General features: G+C 34.1%; 1 protein-coding gene across 3 annotated transcripts in view; it reads right to left on the bottom strand.

The window, feature by feature from the left end:
• LOC132140094 (colorectal mutant cancer protein) overlaps window positions 1–17,050 on the bottom strand; it is a 104,597-nt gene that overhangs the window by 31,174 nt on the left and 56,373 nt on the right. For all 3 annotated transcript variants that reach the window (XM_059548910.1, XM_059548909.1, XM_059548911.1), the window contains 3 exons: window positions 14,362–14,510; window positions 12,076–12,239; window positions 3,120–3,326 (listed from right to left, as the gene is read on the bottom strand). In XM_059548910.1, the coding sequence (XP_059404893.1) occupies window positions 3,120–3,326; window positions 12,076–12,239; window positions 14,362–14,510 (520 nt within the window). The remainder of the gene's footprint in view (window positions 1–3,119; window positions 3,327–12,075; window positions 12,240–14,361; window positions 14,511–17,050) is intronic.

Below are 17,050 nucleotides of genomic sequence, written 5' to 3'. Positions count from 1 at the left end.
CAGTCAGGATATAGACAGAATCATAGTTCAGAGAATGCTCTCTGCCACCCCGGATCCAGTCCATATCCAGACCAAATGGTAGATCAGCAACTAGAGATGACCTCTACAGCACTGAATGTCAGCGGAGATCACGTCGACTAGACGGCAATCGGCACAAGACCACAGGAACCAGATGAGTTCTACACAATCTGACCTGTGTTGCAGCCTGGAATCAAACCACACCATGCTGGTTTTTGTCTATTTCTTTCAACGATGGAGTTTCTGTTACCTTTGGCTTGCTTAGTTAGGGATCAACTTGATTGCACAGACACTATTTGAACTGAACTGAGCTAAGCTAGACGATGACATCACTGAATCAATAATGAACTGACTTTAACTGAAAAATTGGCTGTTTACTAATGTCCTCTTGCATTATTGAAAAAATATTTTCCTGTTCGACACTGTAAAGATGCTTTGACAATCAGTATTGTATAAAGCGCTATACAAATAAAGGTGATTTGACAAAATACATATTTATTTATTTTTCAATACTGATGAGAAATCTTATTTGAATATATTTTTGTATGAATTCAGTATTAACCCCAATAAAAAGAATGACATTTAATTAAATAAAAAAAAAATTATGAAACCAACATATTTATTTCTAACAAAACTACATCAAAACAACATAGCTATAAGTCTGAAATGTTTTCAAACAAAGTAAATACATTTTATTTACAATCTATAATTTATTCATGCTGCGATGGTCGTTCAACAGGCGTACATATTTATGTTTAGCAAAAAAATTCAGTTCCTAAAGTGTGTGAGATATGGGGAAAAGGCTAAATATATTTGATAAAAGTTTTTGGCACTAAAATAACTTCATAGATAATTTTACAAAATTATTTTTGACACTAATGGTGCTCCGTACATACCCTGGAAAAAAACTGTCCCGAACACTAAATGGTTATATGGCTTAAAAATACTCATAGCAAATCTGAAGGAAAAATAAATAAATAAATAAAATTGTGTGTATTTTTAGGGTCTTACAACACTTGCAAAGTTTTGTTCCCTTACTAATAACTATGCAGTTTTTAGAAATTGTTATGTATCTCTTGCACGTCAAAATGGACTCTAATGCATTAAGGGGTTAAATTTCAGTCCTCAATGGAAAAGTCAATGTTTAGTTTTTTTTTTTCAATTTTTATGAATGCTGCAAAGAGTCATCCTTTTGGTGTTACAGAAACAGACATGCTAACGGTGATTGATCTTTGTATTAAGCTTAAATAAGGAATGCTACTGTCTTCAGATAGAAAAACGCACAGCACAAACCTGTTTGGATCGATTAGTCTGCTGCTTTTAGATGCGGTCTGTAATCGAATCTGGCCATCTGAAGCCGGTTAGCACACTAACATGATTAGCCCTGAAATGCATAGAGTGAAAAAGGCCAAAGGCTTTTATAGAAACAACCGGGCCTGACCTACGACATACAAACGGCCTGCGATTTATCTCTAATGAAATCTGTCCGTGCTGGTGGAATTTGTCTGATGCATCGCTTGATGTTTCTGATGGGGTTTATTGTAGAGATGCTGAGACCATGTTACTGCGTCTCATTGTGTTTCTGACGTGAGACACAAATGTGCATATTAAAACAAATGACATTCATTTGGAAAAGATAACACTTCTGTTTTTTTATGCCATGTTGATCAAAACACAAACAAATAATTAAAGCTTGTTTTAGGTCATTTTAATTGTGTTTTTGCTTTTTTGTTTTTTTGCTTTGAAATTAAACTGAACTGACTTTTATTATTATTTATTTATTTTTTTTAGGTTAAGTGTGTTGATCAAAATCATAATAGTGATAGTAGATTCGATTTGATTATTTTCTTATTTTATTTTATTTAGGATAAGTGTCTTGATAAATAGATTTAATTTCGTTATTTACAATTTTTGATTTCGTTTTATTTAATTTAGGTTGAGTGTGCTGATTAATTGTATTTAAAAAAATAAATCTTAAAAAGATCTAAAAATATAAAACAATGAATATTACAGTCCAGTGTTTAATAAAATAAACAAATTAACAATTTATACAACATAAATGTTCTACAGTATTGAGATTGTGGGGTTTTCTTTAACAACTGTACATACAATGAGTACAAAATGATTTGTACATTCAAAATGTAAAAAAATTTCACCCTGATTCTTTAATTCAGAAACAGGCTTGGAAAGTTGGGTCTTAAATAAAATCCCACTAGATATTTCATACTGTAAATACATGAAGTCAGGACTAATCCATTCCCGTAGCTCAAACAGTTAGAATAGCACTACAATATTGACAATATTTATACTTAAAAAAGCAATGCAAGTCATTTCGGACACAAACATCTTTCCAAAATGCATTTGACAAATAAATAATATCTAATTTTGAGGGCTTTACAATATAATATTTGTATATATTCAGGAAAATTCAGATTTTTAGTACCATTACATTTTTTTTCTTATTTTCACAATAATTAAACTTAGTAAAAAGTTGATACGTTTTTTTTTAATTGGCACAAAATCTGCAAAAATACTAACACAATGAGCAAACAAAATTAAAACTAACTACAATTCTCATTACTGTAACGGAGTAACTTAGTAAATTATATTAATTTTAGTAATTCAATCTAATTTATAGTAAACTCAATTTTAGTCAAACGCTTTATTTTTTAGGAAAGTTATTAATTAAAAGATTTTTTTTAAATATAAAAACAGTATAACAGTATACTTCTAAAAACGTGTATACATATATATCTCTTCAAATATATATATTCTATATATGCCTCTATTGTTCTCATTTGTAAGTCGCTTTGGATAAAAGCGTCTGCTAAATGATTAAATGTAAATATATATATATATGATTTATAGTATACATTACAATAAAAAGTTTACAATAATTTTATAGTAAAACGTTTTAGAATTCTACAAAAAATGTGCATAAAAACAGCAAAAATATACCACATTTACAAAATAATTAGAGTATAAACAGAGTATTAAATGAGTGGAGAGAAGTTGGTGGTTTGAATCCCTAAACTTAAATGATAAATCAGTGGTAATTTGTCATAATGCAATTGTTGGTTGCATGTTTACTGGTCACTCACGCGTCTGCGCAGGCGGTCTCGCTCCTCTCGGATGGCATTCATGGTGGCTTTGGTGCGGTTGAGATCCTCCTCTTTACTGCACAGCATCGCCGTCAGGCTCTCGTTCTCCTCCCGGAGTCCAGCCAGCTCTTTCTCCCAGCGCACACGCTCCTCACACAGACTGGGGTAGAAGTCACGGCCCAGAGCGCCCTCGATCTCCTCCACCGTCTGCAAACACACACAATCATCACATAAACCAAGTTAGCAAAGCTTAGTTTCGGCCTCATACGACATTTGCACATTTCTATTTCAAATAAATGCTGTTCTTTTGAACTTTATATTCACCGAAAAAAATCCTGAAAAATAAAATGCATCACCATTTCAACAAAAATATTGGGCAGCTGTATTCATCACTGATATTAATCAGAAATGTTCCTTGAGCAGCAAATCAGCATATTTGAATGATTTCCGAAGGATCATGTGACTCCTGCAGTAATGATGCTGAAAATTCAGTTTGATCACAGTAATAAATTTCATTTTAACAGATATTCACATAGAAAACAGTTATTTTAAATAGTAAAAATATTTCACATTTTTACTGTATTTTTGATCAAATAAATGCAGCCTTGATGAGCGGAAGAAACTTCTTTCAAAAACATTAAAAACTTTCACACAGGATTTTGCTGCTATGTTCTGTGAGGCGGAAAACACATTGACATACAAAACGTCTAGTTTTTTTAATTATTTTAATTTGCTGAATTATTACAATTATTGTTTTTTACAGAAGGGATTTTTTTATTTCTCTTTTTATCACTCTGTAAATCAGAAAATCGACTGTTTTTGTGTTTTTTTGTTTTTTACAATGTATTAGGAATAAAATGTTAAAACAAAACAGGTGAATGCTATATGATAAAACCCCTTAGTAAAATCCTTCAGAATATAAAAAATAATAAAACTAAAGTTTGGTGTACTGTATGTAGGTGCTACTGATTCACAAAAAAAAAAATAATGGCCTTAAACATCTTATTGTGATTGAAATCTAAAGACACAAATAGGTAAAGTGTACTAATAAAACCAGGCAAATGATATATGAACAAACCCCTCTGTACAAACCTTCAGAATATAGAAAAGAATAAAACTTTACATTTTGGTGCAAGTAAGGGCTGTTGAAGTGGGAAAAATACTCTCTAAAGGTATGAATTGTAGCTGACATATACAGATGCAAATACACGAAGTGCAATTATAAAACCAGGGGAATGATATATAAACAAACTCCTCAGTAAAAAACTTCAGAATAGAGATAGAAATAAAACTGTAAAGTTTTGTGTTTGTAAGTGCTGCTGAAGTGGAGAAAAAACTCTCTAAAGATATGGATTTTAACTGAAATCTACATACACAAATAGATTAATGCAATAAAATAAACACTTAAATGTGTATTTTGGATATTTTCTTTACACTAGTCTGAAAAAAACAACAACAGTTTTGAAAAGACAAGAATAGAATAAAATAAAAACAATAAAATAGATTTTAAAATCATATAACAGTATTAATAAATACAGGAAACTCATTATGATCTTTTAATCGTTTATTCTATGCAGCAGTGAGATCAAAATGCAAAGCAAATGAAGACATTTCCCAAAGTCTCCAGCTTCTCAGATGTTTCTCCTGAGAAAAAAAACCCATCAGTGTTGTGATGATGACTAAAAGTCCAGGAACTACAGGCTCTTATAACAGTGAGTCAGCAGCAAAACATCAGGCTTTACTGACATCACTCACATCCTACAGACTGTATTGAATTATTGATAATACCAGCATGAGGAAAAAGTGGGGTATAAATATAAAAGATGTGGAGTCATTTGGCTCCACAGTCTCAGAATTCTGACTATTAACATGAAATATTGTGATATAAATCTAGTCTACTTTGCAGCTTATTTTGGTCAAGAACCACCCACTTAGGAAAAGATGACTGTAAAGAGACCAATCGTAATTTTTTTTTCATGAGCTATTTAGATGCGAGCGAATCTAAAATATATTACAGTTCAAAAGTATTTTCAAAAGAAATTAATATTTGTATTCAGTTAGGATGCATTAAATTGATCAAAAGTGAGAGTAAAGACATTTATAATGTTACAAAAGATTTCCATTTCAAATTTCTGCTCTAAGACTTTGTTCAACAAAGAATCCTGAAAAATAAAATGCATCACGGTTTCGTCAGAAATAGGAAGCAGCACGACTGTTTTCAACATCGATAATAATCAGAAATGTTTCTTGAGCAGTAAATCATCATATTTTCATGATTTCTGAAGATCACGTGACATTAGGCCTGTCGCGATAGTCGATAAATCAATTAATTGGCCGAAAAAAAAAAATGAGCTCGATAATATTTTCGGCCGTGATGATTTTTTTACATTTTTATTTAAATAATGTAGCATGTCATGTCACGATGTGGGGTTAGTCTGGAGCGCAGCCTGTGGAGAAAACACCCTCTCCATGTCCCGGGAATAAAGAGATACATCTCACTAGAGTTGCCAGCTTTGGGAAGCGCCTTTCATTTGCTTGTGGATATTTACGTCGCAAATAGAGATCGACCGATATGGGTTTTTCTATAGCCGATGCCGATGTTTAGAGGTCAGGGTCAGCTGATGGCCGATCTGTGCTGCCGATTTTTAGGGCCGATGTTTTGAAGTTTTCCCCTTCATTTGCATGCTAAAATGTCACACTAATAATAAGTGGATGCACAACATTTCTAAACTTATCATCATTTATTGAGCACTGACTTGAACCATCTCTCGAATCTTAATTTTGTGCACTGCACGGTATTAAAATAAAAAATGTTTCCAAAGTTAACCAAACAAAATCAATAAACTGACCAAGTATTAAATATATAAAACAGGTAATATATATATACATATATATATATATATATATATAAATAAAAGTCAATCATTTACATAAAAGTTTTAGAGCATTTATCAAGTAGAATTTTTCAAGTTTGTTGGAACATAAATGTAAACTTAAATATACATTTAAATAAATACAATTTTAAAAATAAAAATCTGAAAACTATAAAAAAATAAATATATAAAAAATAAATAACAGTAGTGCTGCAAACACACTAGCAACCAGCAACATTTCTGTTTGGTATAATCAGTGTTGGAAAGGTTACTTTGGAAATGTAATAGGTTACAGATTACAAGTTACCCTGTTTAAAATGTAATAGTAGTGTAGCTTTTTCAATTACTTTATTAAAGTAATGTAACTAATTACTTTTGAATACTTTTTGATTACTTTTCTAAATTTGTGAAAATTAAAGAATAATAAATAAAAGCATATACATCAACTTAAATACAGTTATCTAATAAGCATGTGACGTATTCTGTGTAATAAACTCCTGAAACATTGGTGTTTTTTTTAAACTGCTGTCTCTGTATATGATGATAGTTTTCTCAAAATAAGTAAAATGCACATGAAGTGACACAGAGCAGTTCTAGAAATTATGTTTATGTGCTTGTGTACTCCTATATTGAGGCGGCAGAGGTTGAAAACGCTGCGAGCTTCAGTAGGCCTATGTGTAGTAAATGAAACCATGTCTTTGCCATTAATTTACAGGAGGGAAGGACTGGGAAAAAAATTCAGACTGGAAAATTCAAACTCATACAAACAAATTCACGGACAAAACTATTTTTGGTATGGACCTGACATAAAAAAAAAAGGTTTAAATCTTTAATTTGGGGACATGCTAAATAATTAAAAGTTCTCTTCTGAACTGCACCTTCACTTCCATTTTTCTCTTCAGTCTCTTTATTTTGCCCTGTTATCCATCTCTCTCATGACTTTAATACTCAAGATTGAACAAAACTATACTTTACAATACAATACTCTACAATACTACAATATCTTTATAGAAAAATCCTTATACTGTACACGAGTCATGTTTTTCCCTTACAAAAATTGACCATGCTTTTTTTTTATTAGCCTATATACAATAACCTTGTTTCGTTTTGTTTTTTGCAAATGGATTTGTATTTATTTTTAAATAACTCAATTTGTAAAATCATTTAAAATTTTTGGTTACCACAGTTAAACAATAGTAACCATTTTCTATGGATTTATAGAAATATATTAAAACATTAATTTTCGTAAGGGTTGTGTTGTTGTCTGTCCATAGCTCCCCCTAAACCTATAAAAAAATCTGAATTTTTTTCAGCTAAATTACTACTGTAACATTACAACAGATAATAATGATGTCCTTTATATAGTATTTTGAGTGATGACTGAGGAGCAACGTGCTGCTGCTTGATTAAATAAATAAAAAAACAAAGACAAAAAAAGCATCTTTACAGATGAAACTGACCTGGAACCCTGAACAGGAGTTCTGCTTCTTTCCCCCTCTGTGCGCTTCCACAGTCGCATTGATTACTCTGAGTCTGATCCAAACCGTTTGGCGGAGGCGCGGAGAGCGCGCGAGTCATGACTAACACTTCATGGTTTATTAGAGATTTAATTATCAAATGGCGGATTCGCAAATGATCGCTTTAGTACATTCGGCAGGCAATTATACTTTAATGATATTAAATAGTGGGGCAAAATCGGCTGCCAGGCCACCGGGAATTGTCCCGGATCTCCCGGTGTCCAGTCCGCGCCTGATTTCCACAGACACGCAGAACGTGCAGGAGTCATATATTGCATTTTTTGGGCTTAATATTCACAGACACTAGTCCATGTCATGTTTTGATTCAAGTGTACTGACCTACTTTTGATTTAGTCATCCAAAATGTGGCATATTCCGTCCGCGTTAGGCATTCCGTTTTTATGACTGGATTCTACGAACCAGACTGTGTTTCCGCATCCCGGAAATTATTAGGGCGGTATGTCTCAGAATAGTCAGTGCAATTTGGGAAAGAAATCAGTTAAATCTGTATGTGGATGTGTGTAAACATTCAAATGTAATCCACTTTGTAATCGTTAAAAATTTCATAAGTAACTGTAATTTAATTACTCATTTTTTCTTAGTAACTGTAACTAATTACAGTTACATTAATTTTGTAATTAAATTACGTAACGCCGTTACATGTAACTAGTTACTCCCCAACACTGGGTATAAATGACACAGAACATCTAAAGTGCATTCTAATTTCAAACGTACATCGCAGTCTGTTCATTATTAAAATAAAGTACAGTCCACCAAACATTTAAAAGGTTACACTTGTCAGTTTAAATAGACCGTAGTATACCGGTCCACTCTGCTGTTATGCACGTTTTTGCTCATGTAAAGAGGATGATCTTTCCGTCTAGTTTACATTAAATAAATAAAAAATATTATAGTTTAACATTCAGATACATTGCGAATATGGAAACATTTGGATATGTGCAGAACGAGACGTGAGCAATAACCTCCAAATACATCTGGTCAAACCCGCGCTCGCTCGTCCTCGTATGGATCGGATCATTTTTCGGATCACCAAAAAAAAAAAAAAGGCCAAGACAAATAAACATACGTTTTGTCTTTTTTTATTAACATTAAATTATTAAATTAAAATATATGAAATCAACTTAAAGTGCACATAATATCTTATTTTTAACATAATAGCCGGACTTCTCATCTCCCAGTGTGCTGTGATGAAGTGAGCAGTTATCGTCTCAGAGCTCTCCGTCCCCCTGGACGTCCATCCGTCTGTCGTGAGCGCAACAGAGGATGCTCGGGATAGTTCATCCACAACCGTTTTCTTCTCCTGTTCATAAAGATCTGGCACAATATTTTCACTCTAACCTCTTTCCTTCATCATTATATCTGACAGGGAATCCAAAATGAACCAGCCGTTCAAGCTCCTCCGTTCCTCCGCTCGCCATGACCACTGAGTGTGGACTAAACATGCGCAACTTTTTTTTTTCATAAATCAATCCGCGGGTCACGTGTGTGCCGAACCGAAGATATTGATCCGAACGGATCACGGATCAATGATGATCCGTTGCACCACTACTATAGTGTGTCATTTGAAAACATTGCAGATGCGTTTTAAAATACAACAACGAGCACCACGAAACCATTTAAAGAGGCGCATTCAGCGGTCTTCCTTGACGGGAAACAGTCAACAAAGTAAAATGATCTCCAACGTATGCCGTTCTCTCTTCATTTTATCAAATGATCATAATCACATCTATTCATTTTATAGTCCTGCTACTAGCATTTTATTCAAGACTAAAACCCCTTTAATTCGGGTGAGAAAGCTTTTTTTCCAAGTGGCTTTTGCACATAATAATAATACCGCTGCAGGCGCATTTTGCAGCATTAAAGTAATTAATTGATCGCTAATTTAAACGACGATCGATCATGGAAATTATCGAATATTGACATCCCTAAATACAAATGAGTTGGATGGAAAACTGGTTATTGTCTGCATCAAACCATGCTTCCGAACAAATGTCATTCACTGTTCTGGGCAGCTCCAGGACAGCTGTCTCTCCGAGCGCGCTGCTGTCTGTGAGCGGCGGAGTAACGTCAGAGACAGTTTACTTTGGTAACGTCACGCTGCAGTGTTTGTTAGAGCGATCAACTTCTCCACCCCATTTACAGAGTGAAATTCTCTGACTACCTTTATCTCCCAGGACTGCTGTTGAATCTTCCAAAAGTTTTGGCTTGTGCTGCTTCACATGCAGTGGCAGCAGCAGCACTTTCCACCGCACCAATAACACGGGGCTGCCCGCCGACGTGCCTGACTTTAAATCGGCGCTACTAAACACGGATAACGGCCGATGCCGATATATTAAAAAATGACAAATATCGGCCCGATATATCGGTCGACCTCTAGTCGCAAGTGATACAGCATTGTACTTGCACAACTATTTTACTTTATTTTAATACCGCGTAGCATATTTTGCAAATAACTTCGTTGCCCTTTCTGTCGAAATGGGTCTACTTTTCGCTTGCTTCATTTGGCTATCTCAGTTGAATATGTCTGTAGGCGTGTGTCAACGTGCCCAGTGAGTGTACACACACACATGCACGCACACACGCGCGTCTTTCCAAAGTGCTTAGGCAGCTGCGCTCCTGAGGCCTTTGTCATTGCTAAGCATCTATCAGCTGCGATCTCCGTTACAACAAGGACATTTCAGCAATAGATTTCCACCACCATCAAACCCTTGCCACCGACAAAAAGTGTTTGTGTGGACCCCATTTTTCAAACACAACGGGTATTTTCAACCCCAAGGAAGCTGATTGAGTTGGTTCTTTTCACATGACCTGGTGTGCTTGCGTCATTCTGAAAAGCGGAGGTGTTTTTAATTAGATGTGGGGCAGACGCACCTGAAAAAAAATGAGCGTGTCTCTTCTTTTATGAACGCACATACCGCATTTGAAATAACAAACTTGAGCACAAAAAAAGACGTGATATGTGAACGGCCCCTTCATCTGTCAAAATGTTAGAATAGAAAACAGCTGTTTTAAAATTTTAATAATATTTTACTTCACTGTATTTTTGATCAAATAAGTGCAGTCTTGAGGAGCAGAAGAGACTTCTTTCAAAATCATTAAAAACAGTTTTTCCAGTCTTTTCCAGTCTATATATTGAAAGGTTTTTACTAGATCAAGCTGCAAAAGTGTTAGAGTGTATAGTTGAAAGTTAAGAAATTGCGTAAAGCCAGCCAATCAGACAGTTTGTGGTGTAGCACACTACATGCATGAGCTGGTACATGGCCTCCTGTATATGGAGTCAAAATAATGCTGCATATATATATATATATATATATATATATGCAAAAAAAAATAAAGTTTTGCAAACAAAAAATAAAGTATTGAGAAAAATAATTAAGCTTTTCGCAAACAAAAATAAAGAATTGCAAAAGAAAATAAAGTATCGGGAGAAAAAAAATGAAGTTTTGCAAAACTTGCATATATATGCGGCTAGGGGTGTAACGGTACGTGTATTCGTACCGGACCGTTTCAGTACAGGGCTTTCGGTACGGTGCATATGTGTACCAAATGACGGAATGCAATATTTTGTGCGCAGAACATAAGTACATTTTCGTGTTTCCAAACGAACATATTAAGTGGTGGAAGTCTCCGCGTTCAGCGCAAATCCCGCCCTGCAGCTGATTCTAAGGCCGGTGACACACTGGATGCGTGGCGTGAGCGTTTTTAATTCGGCTCCCATCCCATGTTAACAGGTTAGAGCTTGCAGACTGCCTGCGCGAGATGCGCATCTCAGGCGCGGCGGAAAATGCGTGCATGCTAGAAATAGAACCGACGCCTATTTTTCACGCGACACGCGCACGTTAGAAGCGTTTCCAGGCAAAATAGAATAGGAAAATATGTTTATATGTCATTTTGTACACAAATACATATTAATAAATGACACTTTGATGTTTGAAAATCTATAGGTTGACATAAATTCAGATATAAATGTAATTAAAAAAATAAATGAATAATTATCGATTTTCAAATATTGCACCTGTCAAACATAGTCTATTTTGCCGTCAATACTGTTGACGGTGTCCTTTATCAGTAGGCTTTATACTTATGCTCAACATGAAGTATAGATATTGTTGTCATGAAGACAAGAGCCTGGTCTGTCGGTGGTCTCCCTCTATGTCACCTACAGTAGCAGCAAGCTGGGATTGGTAATGCTGCACTGTAATCATAGTTATTTATTTAGATTTTTCATTATATTTTATTATATGATATTGGTTTGAGACTGAGAGTATTTTATTTAGTGGAGAACTTTGCAGCAGTATTTTATTTCTTATTCTATTTTTATTTTATATATATATTTTATTAAAAAGTATTTTTTTTAAAAGTGTATAGTAATAAACAACCTGTAGTTTAATGTTTGCATTTCTTTCCCTTACTGTACCGAAAATGAACCGAACCGTGACTTTAAAACCGAGGAACGTACCGAACTGTGATTTTTGCGTACCGTTACACCCCTATATGCGGCATTATTTTGACTCGATACCTGTATGCATCTGTCAGGTGTTATACCTTGATGGCCAGATCGCAGTGTTCGCTGGCAGTGGTCAGCTGCTCGATGTGTCTGTCCACCTCTGCCACAGACAGACTGCATGTGCTCTTCTTACGGCCGCACAGGACGCTCTCCAGACCCGTCAAAACACGCTGCAGCTCCGAGTTCAGGTCACTGCAGTTATCTGAAAAAAAAAAAAAACACAGACAAACAATATCTGTGATATTTATTCAAACAAACATTAATAATTTACATTAACCATACTTGAGAACTCCAAAAAATCTCCTGCAGATTGTAATAATACTACAGCAGGCAAATGAAATGGAAAAATCTGAACTCATATGAATCAATATGATCGCTGACATGAGCGGATTATTGATCCAGAGCTGTATTAATGTTCCCGACTGCATGGAATGTGCCGTCATACATTAACCATGAGACATAAAAGTGCTCATGTGATAAACACTGGATGAACAGAAGCACTTCACATCGAACCTCCAAGATCATTTAAACTAGAGATTCATCACTTTAATGGCATGATTCTGAAGTTTAGTTCTGTATGAAGTAAATGACAGTCTGTTCGTGCATTGAATTTATTTAATACACCAGTTTCAGAATTTGAGTAGAATTACTGAAACAAATGAACTTTTCCACAACATTCTAATTTATTTACATGCACCTGTATCTAAAGCTAAATAAACAAAAAATTCACAAATAAAACCATTTATAAAAACGAAAACAACAGAATTACTAAACTTTACCTAAATTAAAATTATAACAAAATATACAAATAAAATCGAAAATGATACTAAAAGTCTGAATATATAATTGTTAATTAGAAGCTTAATTTCTCTAACAGTGATTTGAAAACAGCTTCATTATTAACACTTTTGTAATGTGAAGCTATTTGAATCATGCCAATAAAGCTTCTAGAATCTGAATCTGTCATTACCTTTCACAGACGGGACTGATGCATGCTGGGAATGTCTATACAATACAGCGGTAGTTAAAAACGCTATTAGACGGCGTGAATCACAGCCACTGAAGGTACAATGCCAGCATCCTGACTGCTGAGAGCTTTAAAAGCTTCTGTGTGGAGCGTATCGGCTCGATCGAGTGAAAAAAATAAAGAAAGCAGAGCGAAGACGGCGATTACGCACAGCAAAATGAGTCATTATAAATGAAGACTATACACACTCACAAAGATTATTTCTCTCTTTCAGGAAAAGCTTTTATTTGCTCTCTAATGAACTTCACTGCTGCTTGGAAGAAACACTGGAGATCTCTGTCTGTGATTGCTGCTGTAAATGAGGAATACTGAAGCCTGTTTTTAGGCCCACTGCGACATTCCTTCCATGACAGATGCACGTTTTTACAGAAATGCATACTTTTTTGGATTAGAGTAAAGAAGATTTTGCAGTTCAAATGTGCTTAGTTATCAAGTAAATGTTTTTAAATGGTAGTTTCCAAAAATAGGCATGATGTTCAATAATTAAAATATGATTACACATATTTAATGTTTATTGTAACATTATTTTCATGAAATTTTTACATTTGCATAATTATGACGCTATTTTCATGGCACTAAATTTTACATTGTAAATTAGCATTTTAACATTATTTTCATCACACTATTATTTTACATTTAAACTGATATTATTTTCATTCATATTTATTTCACGTTTATATTCATTATTTTACATTTGCATTATTATAAAAATCATTGTAAGACAGTTTTGTTTTATATTTACAAGTATTATTTCACATTTAAATTGAATTTTTCACATTTTCATTGAAATTATTTTCATTAAATTATTATTTTACAAATATATTTCTTATTTTACATCTGCATCATGACATGATTTTAATGACATTATTTTAAATTTGTATAATCGATACATTTTTTCATGACATCATTATTTTACATTTATATTACTTAGACATTTTTCTTGTGTAATGTTTTCATGACATTATTATTTTATATAATTATTTACTATTTTACATTTACATTATTTTAACATTATTTATAAGACAGCATTTTTTTATATTTACAATGCCATTTTTAAAAAACATGATTTTAATTGAATTATATTATTTATATTCACATTTATTATTCTACATTTGTATTGTGTCATTATTATTTTACATGTTCATTATTATAACAATTAAGCCCAGTCCTTCATAAATCACGTTTTTCAGATTTCCCTCAGGTTTCCCGTCTGTCAGTCTGCATTTCTGAGATTGGATTTGGAAATATAATAATCCATCAGGTTTTCTGGGTCCTACTGAACAGTTCAGCTCCTCACCCATGTCTGCTGTGACCAGTGTGGACTGGTTCTCAGGCAGTGAGATGGACGCCTGGTCGGGGTCCTGATCGACGCTCCGGTCGTCCTCGTTAACTTCCTGCTGGCTGTGACTTAGATCGGAGCGGAGCTCGGAAAACTCATCTTCCTCCCTGAGAAACACACAGAGCAGTTATGATGGATGAGAAGAATCATGGCAGAAAGTGTGGAGAAGTCCTTTTGATACGGTCATTTTGATTCAGTGTGAATCTATGGAAGCTTGATTGCCCCAAAGATTAAAAAAATAATAATAGTAATGTTTTTTTCTCATAGTTTTAAGTTTATATGTCACAATTCACAATTTTGACTTTATTCTTGGATTTCACAGTTGACGTCTTGCAATTACGACCATTTTTTTCATAATTCAGAGTTTTCATCTTGCGATTCTGACCGTTTTTGTCGCAATTCTGAGTTTACATCTTGCAATTCTGACCATTTTTGTCGCAATTCTGAGTTTACATCTCACGATTCTGACCGTTTTTGTCGCAATTCTGAGTTTACATCTTGCAATTCTGACCATTTTTGTCGCAATTCTGAGTTTACATCTTGCGATTCTGACCATTTTTGTCGCAATTCTGAGTTTACATCTTGCAATTCTTACCATTTTTGTCGCAATTCTGAGTTAACATCTCACGATTCTGACCGTTTTTGTCGCAATTCTGAGTTTACATATTGCAATTCTGACCATTTTTGTCGCAATTCTGAGTTTACATCTTGCAATTCTTACCATTTTTGTCGCAATTCTGAGTTTACATCTCACGATTCTGACCGTTTTTGTCGCAATTCTGAGTTTACATATTGCAATTCTGACCATTTTTGTCGCAATTCTGAGTTTACATCTTGCAATTCTGACCATCTTTGTCGCAATTCTGAGTTTACATCTTACGATTCTGACCATTTTTGTCACAATTCTGAGTTTACATCTTGCAATTATGACCATTTTTGTCAATTCTGAGTTTACATTTTGCAATTCTGACCATTTTTGTCATAATTCTGAGTTTACATCTCACGATTCTGACCGTTTTTGTCGCAATTCTGAGTTTGTCTAGCAATTCTGACTTTATTCTCTGAATTCAGAGTTGACATCTTGCAATTCTGACCGTTTTTGTCACAATTCTGAGTTTACATCTTGCAATTATGACCATTTTTGTCGCAATTCTGAGTTTACATCTTGCAATTATGACCATTTTTGTCACAATTCTGAGTTTACATCTCACGATTCTGACCGTTTTTGTCGCAATTCTGAGTTTACATCTTGCAATTCTGACCATTTTTGTCGCAATTCTGAGTTTACATCTTGCAATTCTGACCATTTTTGTCGCAATTCTGAGTTTACATCTTGCAATTCTTACCATTTTTGTCGCAATTCTGAGTTTACATCTTGCAATTCTTACCATTTTTGTCGCAATTCTGAGTTTACATCTTATGATTCTGACCATTTTTGTCGCAATTCTGAGTTTACATCTTGCAATTCTGACCGTTTTTGTCGCAATTCTGAGTTTGTCTAGCAATTCTGACTTTATTCTCTGAATTCTGAGTTTACATCTTGCAATTCTGACCATTTTTGTCGCAATTCTGAGTTTACATCTTGCAATTCTGACCATTTTTGTCGCAATTCTGAGTTTACATCTTGCAATTCTTACCATTTTTGTCGCAATTCTGAGTTTACATCTTGCAATTCTTACCATTTTTGTCGCAATTCTGAGTTTACATCTTGCAATTATGACCATTTTTGTCACAATTCTGAGTTTACATCTTGCAATTCTTACCATTTTTGTCGCAATTCTGAGTTTACATCTTGCAATTCTTACCATTTTTGTCGCAATTCTGAGTTTACATCTTGCAATTCTTACCATTTTTGTCACAATTCTGAGTTTACATCTTGCAATTCTTACCATTTTTGTCGCAATTCTGAGTTTACATCTTGCAATTCTTACCATTTTTGTCGCAATTCTGAGTTTACATCTTGCAATTCTTACCATTTTTGTCGCAATTCTGAGTTTACATCTTGCAATTCTTACCATTTTTGTCGCAATTCTGAGTTTACATCTTGCAATTCTTACCATTTTTGTCACAATTCTGAGTTTACATCTTGCAATTCTTACCATTTTTGTCACAATTCTGAGTTTACATCTTGCAATTCTTACCATTTTTGTCACAATTCTGAGTTTACATCTTGCAATTCTTACCATTTTTGTCACAATTCTGAGTTTACATCTTGCAATTCTTACCATTTTTGTCGCAATTCTGAGTTTACATCTTACGATTCTGACCATTTTTGTCACAATTCTGAGTTTACATCTTGCAATTATGACCATTTTTGTCAATTCTGAGTTTACATTTTGCAATTCTGACCATTTTTGTCATAATTCTGAGTTTACATCTCACGATTCTGACCGTTTTTGTCGCAATTCTGAGTTTGTCTAGCAATTCTGACTTTATTCTCTGAATTCAGAGTTGACATCTTGCAATTCTGACCGTTTTTGTCACAATTCTGAGTTTACATCTTGCAATTATGACCATTTTTGTCGCAATTCTGAGTTTACATCTTGCAATTATGACCATTTTTGTCACAATTCTGAGTTTACATCTCACGATTCTGACCGTTTTTGTCGCAATTCTGAGTTTACATCTTGCAATTCTGACCATTTTT

This window comes from Carassius carassius, chromosome 4 (assembly GCF_963082965.1).
Source record: "Carassius carassius chromosome 4, fCarCar2.1, whole genome shotgun sequence".
Classification (NCBI taxonomy): Eukaryota; Metazoa; Chordata; class Actinopteri; order Cypriniformes; family Cyprinidae; genus Carassius; species Carassius carassius.
This window is presented reverse-complemented; position numbering and strand designations above follow the sequence as displayed.